Consider the following 19,013-nt stretch of genomic DNA (forward strand, 5'->3'; position numbering starts at 1 on the left):
AAGTGAGAAAGGGAGAGAGGAAGAGCGAGAGAGAGAAAGCAAGAGAGAGAGAGAGAGAGAGAGAGAGAGAGAGAGAGAGAGAGAGAGAGAGAGAGAGAGAGAGAGAGAGAGAGAGAGAGAGAGAAGGAGAGAGAGAGAGAGAGAAGGAGAGAGAGAGAGAGAGAGAAGGAGAGAGAGAGGGAGAGAGAGAGAGAGAGAGAGAGAGAGAGGAGGGAGGGAGAGAGAGAGAGGTAGGGAGGGAGACCAAAAGAGAGGTAAGAACCTACCTATACAGATAAAAAATTTCCATGAAGATAAACTGCCTGTTAGAAAAAATTCGAAAAGAAAATAAAAGACACACTTTAATATTAAAAATAAAACGAATTGTTTTAAATGATTTTCAAATAAAATATCTTTTTGGTTACAAACATGTTTAATGTTCTTATCAAATTTTGATAATTAACCTATAAATACTGTATTTGTATGTATTGTAATAATTATTGTAAACAACTCTTTCCCTATTAAACCTATTTGAAAAAAATGTTTTTAAAGCAGTACCCATCTACTACAAATAAGAAAAATATGACATCATCAACCTATTTAGAATAAAGAAATTTAGAATAAATCTTCCTGAACACTAATATTAAAAAACAAGTTTTTATAATTAATTTTTATGTAACCATTCTATTTTTTATATATTAAAGGATTTCATTTAAATAAATTTTTAATTCAATTTTGGATAAAAAATGGTAGTCCACATAGCCTTTTAAAAAATACCTTTGTGTGTATAGGATATCCATCCACTATGAATCATATGTTTTCAAATAATTTTCATTCTGTCAATTCAAACTTATCTTGTTGTCAGTATTTGATCAAAACATGGGGAGTAATTTATTAACTTTGGAACAAATCCATATTTATTTACTTGAAAATGGTGGTAAAGTTAAAAATCGTGATATTGTTCGTTATTTTAAAAGTTATTTAACAGATCCTGTAACTAAAGGTTAGTCATTTTTTGCTCAACATACTCTAAAACATAAAAAAATCAGCTTTGTTTACAATATTGTCACAACAACCTGTAGATTCAATGTTTCATTTCTGGATTAAATTGTGTTTGTTTGCCTATTTAAATAGTTAACAATGTATTTATAGTGAGTGCAAAATATTTGTGTACACATATTACTACAAAAATAATCTATTGCAGTTAATATATCATTCATTACATAGACTTTAATTGAAAATTAAAATTCTTTATGTATTTAAATTGTTAATGTTTACACTCACAGATTCTTTCTAATTTGTTTATCAAATATGAATATCCAACTGTTGGATATAATGTAAATTGTGTGGATTAGAACAGTTTTGCTAGTGTGTTATATTATTAGCAGGTGAGAAACATAACCTCAATTTTTTTATATTTCATTCCAGTATTCAAGTGAAATAATGTAGCAATAAGTGTTTGTAGGTAATATATGAATATAACTAATAAACATGTACTACATGCTACCTATTACATGGATTGACAATATATTATTTCAGTAATCAAGATTATTCAACTATGCTCTTTCTCACTGATATAAAATATCTGCTTTATGAAAATTATATTTTATTATTTACAAGTAAAACTGTAACAGTTTGTTATTACAAATATACAGTGGTTATGCCGTCTCAATTTTGTGTTATGATATTACCAAACATTATATATAACACTATTTTCGTCCTACTTCTTTATTTTATTGATGACACCTAATAAAAATTCATTTTCATTAACTAAAGATCATGCCAAATATTATTAGTGGCTTCATGATGTATCATTGAATTTTAAAAATAGTTATTTAAAATTGGTTAGTGCCCTAACCTTATTTAAATGTATTTAAAACCATGAAACACACTGAAGCGCACTACTAAAAAATCTAATACAAAATAGAAAAGAAGAGGTTGTTTACTATATAAGTATATATGTCTCAGACATATTAGATGTATAAAGATATCTCACAAACTGATAAAATTAAGCATCTGTACCGCAATATAACCATTCTTCATGTGGTGTCATTCATGATTTGGGTGTAAGTTGTACATATGCTTATATATCATTAACTGTACATATAGATATAAGGCCTACAGTTTAATTTAAGTTAAGGGAAAATTAAATGTACAAGAGTTATACTAGACAAATTACTATTTACATATTACTATTAGGTACTATCGTTACCTTTGGAACATTATGTTGTTAAGTATAACCATGTAATGTAAAAATATTTCCATCCTAGAATGTAATAGTAACATTTATAATTTTAAAGCAAATTCAAGTATTATTACTGGTTCTGTTTAATCATTGATTGTGTATTTAAGGGAACTATCCCTACCATTGTTCAAATTTAATTATTATTTTTAATATTTATTGAGACGCCCAAAATTTTAGTTTAAAATACATTAATTTTGATTTCCACTTTGCCACTTTGGAAAATGAAGTGAAAACTATTGTGCTGTTAATGATTATTTTGTTTCTATTAAAAAGCTCGTTTCTTATAGTTTCCCTCAATGTCCCATCCCTACCTTAAATGTGTCATATTTGAAAAAAAGGTCTCAGTGTAAAAACTTGCCTAGAGAGTGTTATAAAGCGTATGTTGCTCGTTTTAGACCAAAATATTCATTGTGATGCCAAACAATTTTGGAATTTTGTTAACTCATTTACAAAAGACTATGATATTCCCACTAATTTGTTGTTAAACGATAAGTGCTGTGATACTGGATCTGGAATAGGTAACCTTTTGCATCTTATTTTTCTTCTGTTTACACTAATGAAGACCTGAATGTTGGTAACCTTTTCGATTCTGATTATTTAACTGCTATTATCATTCCTGTCTATAATATAATTCTTGTAGAGATAATCTCAGGTATTCAAAGTTTAGGGGATAACTTGAGTTACATTCCTGCTAAGATCCCATCTCATTTTCTCATAAGGTGTGTTTATACTTTGAGTAAACCCATTTGCATGTTGTTTATCCAGTCACTTTTAACTGGAAAACAGTTGTGTCATTCTGGTACATAAATCCAGTTACAAGTCTAATGTCAAAAAACACCATCCTATCAGCACACTAAGTGAGATTCTCAAGTTGTTTAAACTACTTGTGACAAAATTTCTTTCTTGGTGTTGTAAGAAGTTTTGTCACCTGTAGGTCCACAGTAACTAATCTCTTGTTATTCCAAAATGATATAAATAATTCAATAGAAAGTGGCAGTCAAATGGATGCTATTTATTTTGATTTCAATAAAACCTTCGATAGGGTAAATCATGTTGCTATATTCAGGAAATTAGAAATAATGAACTTTCCAATATGGCTTACCTTATTGTTATCAAGTTTTCTTAGTAACAGAACTCAGAAAATTAAGAACCACTTATCTAATCCCATTTCAGCTCATTCTGGTGTTCCCCAAGGATGTCACCTTGGACCCTTGATTTTCAATCTATTTATAAACGACATTGGGATAGGTACATGGGAACTATATTTTGGAACTAGCAATAATCCTGGATATGATATGCTTGAACCAACAGCAGCACGAGATATGGCGATTGTTAACACATTCTAGCAAAAAATGCTGCTGCAAATTAGTCTGAGGTGTACATTTTCTTTGTTTATTTTTGGGACTTTTTATAGGTGCGGTATCCTACTGTAGTGGGGTGTTAGTAACCTTCTTTGGTAGTTTGTCGTGCAGTTTATGTAGTGTTGTGTATATTTTATTCTCCAATAATTTTTTAGCTTGACAGCTGGTAATATTATTATGGACTCATCTTCTTTTAGAGCTTTGATAGCTTTGAGTTCGTCTTTACTAACATTTGCTTTTGATTTTGTGCTTTTCTCCAGTTCTTATTCGAACAGTACTCTATATTTTTTGTTTTCATGTGTTTGTAATTGGTGACAAATGTGTTAACTGCATCAATTATGTCTAGTTTAGGAACTAATGGGCAAGTTACAGAAAAATTCTATAGTCCATTTCCATCATATTGATAGCACATTATGTATGCAAATCCCTAAACTGTTGATACAGGTGACTCAATGAAAAATAGATATTTGTCAACAAGTTTACAGAAGTATATAGGAAAAAAATTTTAAATTGAGTATGACCACCAGGTATAAAGGTTGAAGCAGAATAGAATACAATAGTTTTGAGGGTTACTAATCCCTAAATAAAGTTGCCAGTGTCAGAGTGATGGAGATTAACAGGTACTAATGAATTTGCAAGAAATGTAAGATGTTTATTTTATTGGGTATATATAAAATAATTTGTGGCCGTAACAGGGGCCGATTTGTAAAAAAATGAATATTATTTTAATCAAATTCCATCTCAGATTCACTGCTTTCTTCAGAATCTAAGGAATCTTTAACTCCAATGTTAATTATTACCGGTTCCAGCATTGCATCAGTCATATTATCCAAATTCCACATTTTATTTTCTTCCTTGTGAGCATGACTAACAGCATTTTTCCAATTTTCTGGAGTTACTTTTGATAAGGAATGTTCTAATAATTGTTGTAAGTCTTCTAATTTAAAAGTTTTGTTGTTGCGTCCGACTTCAGCCTTTACTTGAGACCATATATTTTCTATTGGATTCAGATCACAGTGGTATGGGGGTAAACGTAAAATAATTACATCACAGTTTAATGCCATTTCATCAATTATATATTTTTTATAAGCTGCTTTATGTTGCCTTACAATAGGTAATAATTACTTTTTTGTCGAATTCTCCTTGTACTCAATTGCGTGTTTATCCAACCATTCGATTATCTCTCCTTTTTTTCCATGCCGTTGTTGGCAATTTTTCTGCTAGTCTTGAATGCTAACTAGCATTATCCATGACTATGACAGAATTTTTTGGAATTAAATCCAACATTTGCTCAAAATATTCTTCAAAAACGTCAGCAGTCATTTCCTCGTGGTAATCTTTGGTTGATTTTGAGGCAAAACTTAATAATCCACCATTGACAAAACCGTATTCTATTCCAATATGGGTTATTATGAGTCTGCGTCCTTTTCCAACGGGAATATTGTTTATTCCAGTAGATACACCTTCGATGAATGCCTGACGGGAACTTTTCACATTTGTATCAACCCATAGATATGGTACAGTATTATGACCTTCATTTAGCCAAGTCTCGTCCAAATAAAAAATTGTTTTCCTTTCTTCTCGGTACTTTCTAATAGTTCTTAAATAATCTTGTCTCCAACATACAATGTAATCTTTTTCAATTAAAACGGATTTTCTATTCTTTTGCCAACGAAATCCCATCTCTCTCAATAGTCCCCATAATTTCTTCTTGCTTATGATTGGTAACTCTTCGTTTTCTCTAATTAATGTTTGGATTTTGTCCAATGTTGGAAATTCTTTGTTAAAAAAAATGAATGGACGCTGCGTCTTATCATGTTTTTATGTATTTCTTCAATTTCCAAGGGTTTACTCCCTCCACTCTTCTTGGGAGATGAAACAGTTCCTCCTTTTCTTTCTTTTAGGAATTTATAAATTGTTGCTTCTCCAACCCCTGTCATATTTGAACACATGTTAACGATTTCACGAACATTACTTAAAGGGCGTTGATGTACAAGTGCATCGTGTACATTTAATATTATATTTTTCTCTCTTATACTGAAGGCACCTTTAAAACTACACTTAATCGGGATAAAACCTGTTGTCGACGTCATTTTTAAATGCAAATAACAAAATATCGACACCAAAAACGTAGGTAGGTAAGACATGAACAATGTACATCTACAAACTAAATGGAAGATGCAAACAATTTCTAATTTATATTATTGGCATAAGCTGTAATGTGGCATAAAAACTACTTAAACTATCATTAGTGAAGCCTTATCAGTAATTCCAGGTAATCGTTCAAAGAAGGTATTCTTTTTGTGTCAGGCGATAACTTGTATAGAAAACAATAATCACCTTTAAATTACTGTTTACATTAATTTATTTCGTGAAACATTGAATTCTCTCGTTAATCACCCGTGTATAATTAACAATAATCGTGTGACATATATACCGACGTTTTTTACGCACAAAAAGGTATAGTGAGATTAGTGGCCACTTATTTTACAGAAGATTTTTTAAAAGATAATGAATTGTTGACGGCATCTTAAAATATTAATTTTTTTTATTTATTTCAAAACAAGTATAGGGTGACGCCTATGGTTTTTTGACCTGTTGAGGATTTGCATACATAATGTGCTATCAATATGATGGAAAAGGACTATAGCCCATTTGATAATTATTTGATTAATAATTCTAATGTTAGTTTTTCAAAATCACTATTATATTTTCTCAATTTCATTCCTTAGACACCAATTACTTCTCCCACATCATTCCTAGTTGTGCTTGGCTAGTTCTATCCTAAATTTATTTATCTCTTTAGCTATTTACGATTCATTTTAAAGATTGTTATAAAATTACTAATATTTGGTGAGACTAAAAACATATTAAGTACACAACGAGCTGTATAAAAAAATATTTTTCAAGTTTTTCTTGGTTTGATTTGATTATATTAATATCTACACTTAGATTGTTTTACTGTTATTATTATTATTTAAAATTATCTTTTAATTAACTTTATCAATACCTGTCTGGTGTCTACTAAAGATATTCCTGAGAATTAGTCACCCATTTTGTATTAGTAGAATTGAGTACGTGCAAGAATGTACCGGTAATCTGTTATTTAAAAATTTAATAACACAATTACATCGCTTTTCTTATAGTCACTTTTAGATGAATCACAATAAAAACTATTTTTCAATATCAAAGTTGGTCAATTTAGTTCATGTACTAGACAATTGTGGGTGCTTGAAAATGAAAAAGAACAGTAAGTTTTGAATTTTGAAGATTGATAAATCCTGGAAATTTATGTATACAGGGTGTTCAATTAAGTCGGCACCATATGGGAAACTTTTTTATTTTTAGTTTTATGAAAAACTATTTTTCTATATAAAAATTTCTGAATGTTCTAAAATCTAAAATTCAACCATCAAATATTAAATTTTTTCAGTCATATACGCGGTTTGTCAAAACATTCAAACTAAAATTCATATTTTTTGACAAACCCCGTATATATCTGAAAAAAATGAATATGATGATTGAATTCTAGATTTTAGATCATACAGAAATTTTAATAAAGAATCACTTTTTTTCATAAAACTATAAATAAAAAAGTTTCCTATATGGTCCAATTAAGTCTGCACCCTACATAGAGATTCTTTGTGCATTTTGTTAGGTTAGCGGACGATATTTATTGGTAGGCCTAGGCTAATTATATAGGATAAAGAAATTATCAATTTTAAATTCTTACAATTTTGAAATACTCAATTAGCTGTGAAAATATCTACATTTTTGTAAGCAATTAATGCAGTTGAATATGAATAACGTTTTTAAGTGTTTTTTACATACGTACAAATGTGATGTTGGTTATACTGTTGCTACCTTATATTCAACAGTAAATACCCACATTTCTTTCAGAATGTTTTCAAGAAGCAAATTAATATTACAAAAGGCTATCCAAGAATTTGTCAGTATTTCACACGAAAATAATTGCTCATCAAGGAAAGTAGTTAAAGATAATCATTTTTTGCCACCAACATGTGAGAAACAAACTTCCTACAGGAAGTTAACAACATTTTGCCAGGGATCTCTGCTGGTAATTAAGATGGTAGTTTACCAGAAACAGTTAAAGAAAGTGCAGCTCCATCAAAATGTACGAAACGAAAGCCGCTACAGGAAACTACCATCATCTTGTAAGGGACTTATACTGCTTACCATGATGGTACTTACCTTATCACCATCAGATGCAGAATTTTTGTCTACAGGACTAGAACCCCATGAGTTAAATGATAATTTATCAAATACTAAGGTTAATAGCAATGAAATCATCAGTCAACCTCGTCGTACAAAGGATAACAGTAAACCAAAGAAAGATAGCGGTAGCCAGACTGTCAACAACCTAGAAGAAATTACTGACAATTTTGTTACTGATGCAACACATTATGTATGTGTGTGTGTGTGCTGTCACCAATCCAAAAGATCAACCTTCGAAATTAACAAATGAAAAGAACTTTAATCAAATAAAAGGCAGATATCAAGCACAGTTTTTTATTAAATCTTGCCCAAGTACTTTCGCTCCTAGAGCATCTTCAGGGGCATCTGAAATAAGCCAAGAAACGTTTTTTCAACTGAAGAAAAATTAATTAACTTACAGACAAGGTCCGGCTGTTGGCGATCATCAAGGCTATCATGGTTTTGTTGACTGCTCTGCGAAACAGCTCCGCGGAAGTCATCCCAGACCATTGTCGGAGGTTTTTCAACCACGAGATACGACGGCGTTCCGGTCCTCCCCCGCCAAATACTTTACCCTGCATAACGAGTTGAAGAATTCGATATTTTTCTTCGTTCGCATCACGTGGCCAAGGTACTCAAGCTTACGTTGTTTCACTAAATTAAGCACTTCTTTTTATTTTGTCATGCGCGGTAGGACCTCAACGTTGGTGACATGGTCCACATACGATATTTTTAGTATCCTCCTGTAGATCTATATCTCGAAGGCTTCAATCCGCTTTAACAGTAGCTTGCGTCAGTGTCCAGACTTCAACCATATAGTAACACTGGAAGAATGTAGCACCTCACTATCCGCATCTTGGTTCCCAAACTGAGATCACTGCAGCAGAGCAAGGATCTCAACTTGATAAATGTAGACCATGCCATTTCAATTCTGGATCTAATCTCTTGAGCGTAGTCCCATTGTGAGTTGAGGGTAGTTCCGAGATAAGTGAATCTGTCGACTCTCTGGATCTCTTCGCTACCTGCCATTAGTGCCCCCCGATCTAAATTCGTACTGCTGACAACCATGAATTTAGTTTTCTTAATATTAAGGTCTAGTCCGTATGTTACGCTTACAGTTCTCACTCGCTCTAGTAAGGCTTGTAGATCATTTAGGCTGGTTGCTAGCAACACAGTGTCATCGGCGTAGCGGATATTATTTATGTATTCACCGTTCACTCGGATTCACATCTCTAGGTTTGTGAGGGCTTCAGTAAAAATTTCCTCAGAGTATATATTGAAAAGAGTCGGCGAGAGCACACAGCCTTACTCCTCGCATGATCTTCAATTGGTCGGTCAGCTGGTCTTCGGCCTTGACTTGAGCACGCTGGTTCCAGTATACATTCATGGTGATCCGAATGTACTTCTCATCCAATCCTACTATTGGTAGGGCGGCGACCATCTTCTGGTGCTGACAACGGTCAAATGCCTTGGTGTAGTCAATAAAACAAATATAGACATCACAACTGACATCGCGGCATCACTGAAGTAGGACTTGTAAGGTGAAAAGTGCTTCACGTGTACCCATGGAATTACGGAATCCAAATTGCATTTCACCGACATTTTCTTTGCATTTCTTGTAAATTCTGGCATGTAGGATTTTAAGAAAAATCTTAAGTGCATGACTTATAAGGCTGATAGTTCGGAAATCTTCGCACGTTTTCGCAGATCGTTTTTTGGTAGTGTTACAAATGTTGACAATAGCCATTCCTCTGTGATATTACCTGAATCGTATATGGCGTTAAACAGTTCAGTTAACTCCTTCGTGATCACTTCACTCATCACCTTAATAAGTTCAACGGATATTTCTCCCGGACCTGTGGCCTTACCATTCTTAGACTGTTTTAAAGCTGCTTTAACCTCGCTTTCTAGTATTGATGGCCCATGCAATTTATTTCTGATAGGTTACCTCGGTAGTCCCAGAAAAGTTCTCCAATGTACATTTTCCAGGTCACCAACTTCTCCTTAACTTCTCCTTAAGGATTTCGTGGGTTGACGACCTGGGAAGCCTTACATTTTCGTGTTCTTTCTCCCTTGCCGGATCTTGGTATCTGAAGTCCCTGATCAGTATCTTCTCCAAATTGGTTTACATTAACCATGATGAATGAACTAGGGGCTATTTATAGGGTTTCCTGTTGCCTTCCCCATTGCAGTGTCACAGCCGTTTGACACATAATGCGAGTGGCGCCTGTGAGTATCTAGAATTAAGCATACAGGTTTTTTTTTTACTTTCTCACAGCCTTAATCCAGTAATGGTATTACTGCTGCCTAATGCCATGTCCTCAGTTGATCCGCGGATACTTATTTGGCTATGCCTTATTCGTACCTGTCCTGCACATCTGCAGAAACTTTCCCTATCAGCCATTGAGACTCGCCGTGTCGGGGTTGATGACTTCCTCGCCTAGTCTGTCCAAAGTACTGAAGGGCCCCTACTCAATTCAAAGCCCCTCCTCCACGCAAGTTAAGATCAGTCACGGGTTTTAGACTTACTTCATCAGAATTATACGCTATCCAACAATTTGGCATAGCATAAACATTAAATAATACATTTACACAACACAACACTAGACAAAGGACAAACAGTTTAAAAATTTTTTTAATTTTGAAGAAGCTACATAGTGCATGACAGTATGAGAGAGAATGGCTCCTGGTCTTAACGGAAATGTTAAAGTGACATCTGACATATGACAACTTGGATGGGCAGTCACAATCATGGCGATCTGATCTGCACATTTCAAAATTGTATGAAACTGAACATTAACCAAAGATCCAGCTGACACTACTATAGGAAGTCAACTAATGAAATAAGAACTTATATAGATTACTTTATGTAGATTGCATAATCCAGATCTCACACTCAAACCTTTCAGTAATAATTTGGGTGTTAGTTTGGGGGCAACTGAAGTGGACATAGAGTGCAAATGTAAGAACTAGACTGAACAATCTATTAGATAGTGGGTGGTTGACTATAATAAAAAGGTCTACCAAGCACTACCAATACTGCAGTGAAGAAGAAATCGAACTATGAAATTGAAATACTTAGAATTAAAAATCAAAATTGAAAACAAAGTGTATAAATAGGGTATAATATTAATAGTTTAGTTAAACCCATAGTCAATGGGAGAACCATAAAATTAAAATGTCAAAGCATTCTCTTTCTCTCTTTGTCAACCATTTTCCATCTACTCCTGAATGTAGGTCTCTCCCAATTGCTTCCATCTTTCTCTATCTTGCGCCAATCTAATCCACTGTTTGCCTGCCACTGCTCTTATGTCATCTACCAATCTTTTTGAGGTCTTCCCATGCTTCTTGTTCATCCTTGGTCTCCATTCTAGAATTTAATGCTTCATTCAAAGCATTACTCAAGACCAACTGACCAACAGTGGGAGATGTTGAAATATACAACTGTGGAGATGGTGTATCTAAATTACGAAGAGATATGGAGAGTGTAATAAACGCCAACTATAGATCAATTGATCATGAAAAAGCTTGTTATGCAAGTTATTGATGAATGAAATATTTTAATATTAATTAAAATATGAAATTAATAAACTGTTAATGGGTATACTCAGTGCAGGAAGTCTGAACAGTCGAGCTTGGTCCCCTACGAGGTGAAGCTGCAATAAAATTTTTAAAAATAGGTTTAAATTTGAGAGTTCCCATTTGTTTCTCTTGCAATTTCCAAATCTTCCAATAAATCCAACTCCAAGTAGTTTTTCTTTCTACTAATGTCATGTAATATAGATGAACCAGTATTGATATTAAATCAGATGCCCCAGAAGATGCTCTAGGAGCGAAAGTACTTGGGTAAGATTTAATAAAAAACTGTGCTCGATATCTGCCTTTATATATCTTGTATAAGCCATATAAAGGGAAGAAGAAAACAAAAGAAAGCTGAAAGTATGATGTCGAAAGAAAAGAAAGAATAATAAAGTCTCGATGTATTTTCAAAAATTAAAATAACAGCAAAGTACAGTGTGCATTATTAAATGAAGATGATAGACAAAGAAATTTTGATGAGTTTTCGAAACATCAGTGGGAGGCCAAAAAGTTGCACGTCAAATTTCTGACCAACAATATTCCAACAGACTGAGCTAGAGATAGGAAAGAAAGTGCACAAAACAGAAGAAAGCGGTCTTATGAATATCATTTGAAGACAAAGACATCTAATATTAGGGTCTGTAAAAACATGTTTTTACACACTTTATCAATTAGCGGGTTAGTCCAGACGTCAGAGAGTTAACCCCTAAAACTCATACGAACAAGCTGAATTTTTCAGAGAATATTAATTTTGGGACCCCAAAAAACATGCAAAAATAAAGATTACTTTAAACAAAAATGTTTATAAGCATTTTTTGTTTAGAATGAACCGTTCTCTTAGAACAACGCTTGAAGCGACCGTCGAATTTGCATGTCCGGTACTTGCGCGAAATCAATGTTCAATAAAATTTGTATCAGCTCGACAGTAAAAATTCGATATCTTTTGATCCAAATAGACAAAAATCAAGATGCGTTTTAAAGGCAAAGAGTGCAGATTTTGTATGCAGTTTTTGTATTTTACCGAGAATAACTCAGTTTTTATAAAGGTGTTAAATAAATTAACGTGGCGAGATTTTTGCCATTTTTTACGATTCTCGTGAGATCAATAAAATTGATATTTTTCATTGACCAGTTGTAGTAAAATTTCCATGTTTAGAGATCAATTTTTAAAACCTATGACATGAAATTTCAATTTTGAGTTGTGGTAACAAATATGAGGCATTTGAAATATAAAAAACGCAGAATTTAATGTTTTACATTACAAACGATCACACGTCACGGGAAATGCATTTAAGAAAACGGTTTTAGGTGTAGTTTATTGCAGTTTTGTTTTTTTTTTTGAAAAACGTACAAATATAATTGAAAAAAAAAAAAAGATTTTAAATGTTTTAGATCGTTTGTTGTATGAAAGTTGAAATCCACCGTTTTTAAGCATATTTCAAATGCCTCACATTTGTTGCCAAAACTCAAGACTAAAATTTCATGCTATAGGTTTGAAAGTTTAGGCTCTAGTAATCAAAACTTCATAGTGACCAGTCAATGAAAGGGGTAGATTGTATTAATCTCGTGAGAATTATAAAAAATCGCGCCACGTTTATTTATTTAACACCTGTATAAAATCTGAGTTTATTTGCGGCAAATACGAAAACTGCATACGAAAGCTGAACTCTTTACCTTTAAAACGCATCTTGATTTTTTTTGATAGGTCACTTGAGTCAAAAGATATCGAATTTTTACAGTCGAGCTGATACAAATTTTATTGAACATTGATTTCGCGCGCGTACCTGACATGCAAAATAGACGGTCGCTTCAAGCGTTGTGTTCAACGGTTCATTCTACACAAAAAATGCTTATAAAAATTTTTGTTTAAAATTATCACAGCTACATTTTTTATTTGAAACATTTTTTTGTACGGTGTACAGATTCTTGGTAGATTGATTTTTTTTTGCGTTTTTACCCCCCTGCAAGGGGGGTTTTAGGGGAAGCCAGGGGGTAAAAGTGGTAAACTTTTTTGTATCTTATTTGGGGTCCCAAAATTAATATGCTTGGCAAAATTCAGCTTGTTTGTATGATTGTTAGAGGTTCAGTGGCATTTTCGTCTCTGACGACTGGAGTAGGTGGATAGCTTTGAACCGGTTAAATGAAGATAAGGACTGGGAAGTAACTAAAGCAGAAGAAATCGATAATAAATGATATTGAAAACAAGTCTGGTCTACTAAGTAAGATGATAAGAAAATGAAAAGAGCTTGAAAGAGCTTTTACATTTTTTTAATTTAAAACTATGATAGGCAACCATTGTTTCCTTTGGAACGAAACGGAAGGAGATTTAAGATCTAATAAATTTGCTAGCATTACTTCTCATTTTGTGTTATCCCTGCTCCCTTTGCCCTAGGATAAGGAAAAAATGGTGTTCTACAGTGAAGGTTGTGCCTAAGTTGTGCCTAGAACTTATAATGTTTCCAATACCCTATTATACATCTATTCCTGTAAAGAATGTTATATATATATATATATATATATATATATATATATATATATATATATATATTTAGGGATTCTACAGTATTCACTGCCTTCCCTCGCTCAACCGTTTCCATCTCTCTCTGTTGTTCCATTCTCCATCGTTTAGTCCTCTCTTACTCATGGCGTCGTCTACTTCCTTCCTCCAGGATTTTCGGGGTCGTCCTCTTTTCCTCCTTCCTATGGGGCTCCATTCGGTTATTCTTTTTATCCATCTGCTGTCGCTAGCTCTTCTTACATGTCCATACCACTTTAGTCTTTTTTGTTCTATATATGTTAGTATGTCTGTTTCTATTGATGTTCTTTGCTTTATTTCGTCATTACTTCTCCTATCCATTCTTGTTACTCTGCAGCATCTTCGCAGGCATTCCATCTCTGTTGCTATTATCTTACTGCTGTTTTTCTTGTTTATGATCCAATTTTCGGCCCCATATGTCATAATACTTCGCACTAATGTTTTATAAATCTGCGTTTTTGTCTTCATATTTAGATGTCTATCCCACCATACTGAGTTAAGTTGTCGGATTGCTGTTCTTGTTTGTCCTAATCTTTGTGTAATTTCTTCCTCTGTTGTTGCCTTTTTCGTGATTATGAACCCCAGGTATTTGAATTTATCCTTTCCTTTGATTGTTACGTTGTCATCAATCTGTAGATCTTCTATGTCTTCTTCACTTGTAGATAGGTACTCTGTTTTCGCGAGGTTAATATCTAGGCCAGCCTTGGTATATTCTTCTTGTAGTTTCTTCATCATGTAGCTGAGGTCGTCTTGGTCTTGTGCAATCACTACTTGATCGTCTGCAAAACTTAACGTATATAGGTATTCGTTTCGTACCGGTACTCCCATGCCTTCGCATTTTCTTTTCCATGTAGTGAAGGCTTTCTCTAAGTATATTTTGAATAGGATTGGAGATGTGGAACAACCCTGCAGGAGCCCTTTTGTTGTGGTGAAGTCTCCTATGATTCTTGTTCCCATTTTAATGGACACTTTATTTTCTTTATACAGAGCTTTTGTTGCTTCTATGAGTTACGTCTGTATTTCTAATTTGTACATTGCCTCCCATAGTTCTGACCTCTGACCATAGAATGTTATAATTATTGTTAAAAAATACCTAAAGATTGGGCTTACTCAGATGAGAGCTGATTCTATCGAACGGCTACAAAATCAATCAATCAATCAAAAAGAAGATCAATGTAACAGCCGACTATGTTCTGGTGTGCCTCGAAGCCAGAAAAATCTCAACCTTATAGTGTTAAGTATCTTCACCAGGATTTCTTCAAATATTTTGATAAGCACTTATTTTATAAATCGGTTCGATCTGGAAAGTGTTGGTTTATCGTGTGTTGTGGATGTAAGAAAATTTAGATACTCCCATAGGGTGAAATCCAATGCAAACTAAACATTTCGGATGACTGGGAAGGTCTTCCCCAAGATTTTAGGAGGAAACCCGGCGGTAGGAGAGAAGAACCTTTTTTGGGATCTAAAAATTGATATCCTCAGAAATATTCTGCTTGTTCGTATGATTTTTTTAGAGGTTCATTGGCATTTTCGTCTCTAACTAGTGGGCTATTATATATTATTATAAAATTCGTAAGAACTATCAGTGGACTAAATATATGTTGCTTTTTTTTAGAAGTGTCCAGTTAATATTGAGATTTAGTGTGTATTACCTACTCTCATATTCTAATTTCAAAAGAAAAACTCATAGAATAAAAACGTGTGACGATGCATTTCTCAGCAACTGTTTTGGACAGTTTCTGATAATATTAAAAAAAGCTGATTTTCAATACGCTATACAATGTAAGGGTCAGTGATCATTACTGTTTAAGACCGTGATATGGTCTTTTAAGGTTACTTAAGTAAAATATTTCTTAAAAGAAGTCAGCTGCATATTGTAAAAACACTTTTTTTTTGTTTCAGATGAAAATAGATCACGGTTTAAGTCCTACATTAACAAATTAGCCGTTACGAAAGCAGAAGGCGATGAAAAAGTTATTCTTCTTAATCTAAAATACAGCAGTTACGATACATTACCATCACCGGCAACACACAACTCGGTCTTCTATTCACCACAGCATGATCCTCGTAATTCTGTTGGACTTCCGTTATCTCCTGCAGGTGTAGGAGTGATAGATTCATCGGTTTCATCGCCTTCGACACCGTCGCGACAGCCTCCTCCATATCGAGCACCGCCGCCACCTCCCAGTTCAGCGTCAACGAATTCGTTGGATACTATGTCTTTGGGATCAACGACGTCTTTAAACGATCTTCAAAAAACTCCTCAGGTATAAACTTTTTTTCCACGAAATTATAAACTTGTAAACAGAAAATTAAGAGACTCTCAAGAGGGTACATCTTTAAACTTTTGATCACAAAGTGGAAGACTTCTTATTTATGTATCTGTACTTAAAACCAGATTGTCTCTTGTTGGTCTAGGTCCTAGTCCCTGGTTTGATCGCAATATTTGATTTTACGTACCTCCGCGTATGTAAAAAATCATACCTCAAGGTTAGGTTATAGGTCTTACAGGCCTACAACCCCAACATTTAGTATAGGGCTTACCACAAGGTAATAGGACGGATAATCAAGCGGGCGAGGAGCCTTTACTTTACTGTGAATGGTTTATTGGGTTGTTGAGAAAGTTAACGTATTAGTATAAAATCCAAATGAATCTGTAACTTAAACTAGAAGCTGGTGTATCAGATCAACTAACGAATGAGCAGTACTGACAATATGGTATCTTGCGTCTCGGTGTTACTTATTCAATTGATTCCTACTAAAAAACTTACTTTAATCTATGATACGCAATGATAGTTATTCTATTAGTAGTCTTTTAAGTCCATGTTATATTTGCAGCCTCCTCCAAGGGAAAAAAGAAAGGATTCGGAAAATAGAAATTTTCAGGAAGACGGGACACCACAGAAGACCGATGTAGATGATCCTAACGTTGACGATAAAACAATTAGCGTCAAAGAACGAACACAGAAATTCAATCGGTTGGCTTCGGTAGATGATGAGCTCAGTCCACGACCACCAAAATCTGCTGAGAAGAAGACTAGGGTACGTAACGTAGTTAATATCGTTCTTTATCTTAATATCGTTTTTTATTTTCGTTAAATGCATTTTTAATTCTAGTACTATCGTTTAAATTCGATAAGTTCTTTTATCCGTCTATATATACAGTGCATTAAGTTTTGGATTAGATATTGCACACTACATACAGCGCTAAAATCTGCAACATTGCCTCTCCAATCTGCTTGTAACGATAAGACTACCAAAGAGAATTGAAGTACTATTGTAAAAATAATACCTCAATCAACTATGGGAGCTTATCGTCTATACCTTGCCTAGCTCAGTATCTCAAGAGCGAGTTCGTCTTATCTTAAACTAGGGATTGAATCTGAGTTCTCAGTTGATAGCAAATAAGACAAATTTTAACCAAACATATTTATTTAAAAGAATAAAAAAAAACAATAATTAACCCTGCCAAAGCTTAACAGTTAATAAGTGCTACTTATTGCTTCGATGGGCTGCTTGTGTGTTCTAGCTGTTGGGTCCTCTAATTAGAATTTGTAGCTTCTGGAGAGCTGCAGTCACACGTGGCTGTATGTCCTGACCAATTGTTGAAATCCAAATAAGGTGGTTGATATAAAGCCAATAAAACCAATAAAGTTTTGATATGTCCAATAAAATGTCCAATAAACCAATAAAATGTCCAATAAACCAATAAAATGTCCAATAAACTAATAAACTAAAAGGAACAACTTGCATTAGAAACACATCACAAAGAAAGGTTTAACTTCCTTGCCATCTTACAAAATTACACTTAAACAAATAGCGTATGGCAAGGATAAAATGAAATATGAATGTTACTACTTAGTTAAATTCTGTTAAAGAGTCCTAATGCATATATCAGGAAAAAAAATGTGCTTTCGAAAGAAAGTAAGGTTACATTGGAAATTCTGTCAGAATTATAGAATAAATATCACAATGAAAGTACTTACCCCAAGAGAATTTGTAGACCATAAAAATGAGTCTTATAATAACTTTTGCCTTCTTTTATAAATTTCAAAAAGAGGCAAAAAATAATCCCACTACAGAAAAGTTGTTTTGACAGAAAGTGGGAGACTGAATGAAGTTAGCACATATGTCATAGGATGTTGCTATAGATATCATGAAACTAGCTTGTCTGTCAACACGGAACAGAATAGTCTGCCGGACAAAAGTGAGAGGTCGAATATTTATTCTACAGGACAGAAAGAGAGAGAAAATAAAGACAGAGGAAGAAAAGAAAAAACAGAGGGCGCCAACTACTTTTATAAATAAAAAATAGTAAAAATTAAACTGAAGATAAAGAAATTAATAAATAAATAAACAAATTAAAATGAAATAATTATTAAAATATAAATTAATAAAGATGTGACGTTTATAACGTTACATGCTTAATTGTAATTCTCTGGATTCTCTAATTTGAAGTGGACAAAAGCACATATTAACAACATCTATAAAAAAGGAGATAGAAAGAATTGTTCAAACTACAAGGGACTAAGTGTTATAAATCCATTCTCAAGACTATGGAAAAATAATAAAAAATTAAATTGAAAAAAAGATGACGGTTGTAGAAGAACAAAATGGCTTTAGTGCAAGCAGATCCTGTATAGACGGCATATTTTCTCTAAAGCAGGTCATTGAGAAAATATTAGCCCACAACCTTTCAACGCATATAGTCTCTATAGATCTGACAAAGGCATACGATAGTGTACCACTTTCAATGCTCTGGGTAGCAATGGAAAAACAAGGAATAAATAAAAAAATATATACAAAAACAGTACAACAGCTTTACAAAACTATGACGGTAATCATTATAACTGGTAACAAATTAACTAGAGAAATTCCTATTAGTAAGGGTCTAAAGCAAGTCTGTTGCATAGCACCTTCTTCTAAATGTTCCATCTTCTAGAGATGTTGGCTATCACATTGACCCATCTTATTCTATTTACAGCAGCTCGAAATAAATCAGTTGGCGTTAGGCCAGTCCACTTCCTAAGATTAGCCAGCCAGGATATACGCCTACGTCCAGGGTCTCTCTTACCCTCAATGTTGCCTTCTAGAATCA

At 33.6% G+C, this 19,013-nt stretch overlaps 1 protein-coding gene across 1 annotated transcript in view; it reads left to right on the forward strand.

Moving 5' to 3' along the window:
• Positions 1-813: 813 nt before the first annotated feature.
• sowah (ankyrin repeat domain family member sosondowah) overlaps positions 814-19,013 on the forward strand; it is a 135,814-nt gene continuing 117,614 nt past the window's right edge. Inside the window, exons 1-3 of the mRNA XM_072537950.1 lie at positions 814-982; positions 15,818-16,182; positions 16,754-16,957. Coding sequence (XP_072394051.1) covers positions 859-982; positions 15,818-16,182; positions 16,754-16,957 — 693 coding nt within the window. The 5' untranslated portion in view covers positions 814-858. The remainder of the gene's footprint in view (positions 983-15,817; positions 16,183-16,753; positions 16,958-19,013) is intronic.

This window comes from Diabrotica undecimpunctata, chromosome 7 (assembly GCF_040954645.1).
Source record: "Diabrotica undecimpunctata isolate CICGRU chromosome 7, icDiaUnde3, whole genome shotgun sequence".
Classification (NCBI taxonomy): Eukaryota; Metazoa; Arthropoda; class Insecta; order Coleoptera; family Chrysomelidae; genus Diabrotica; species Diabrotica undecimpunctata.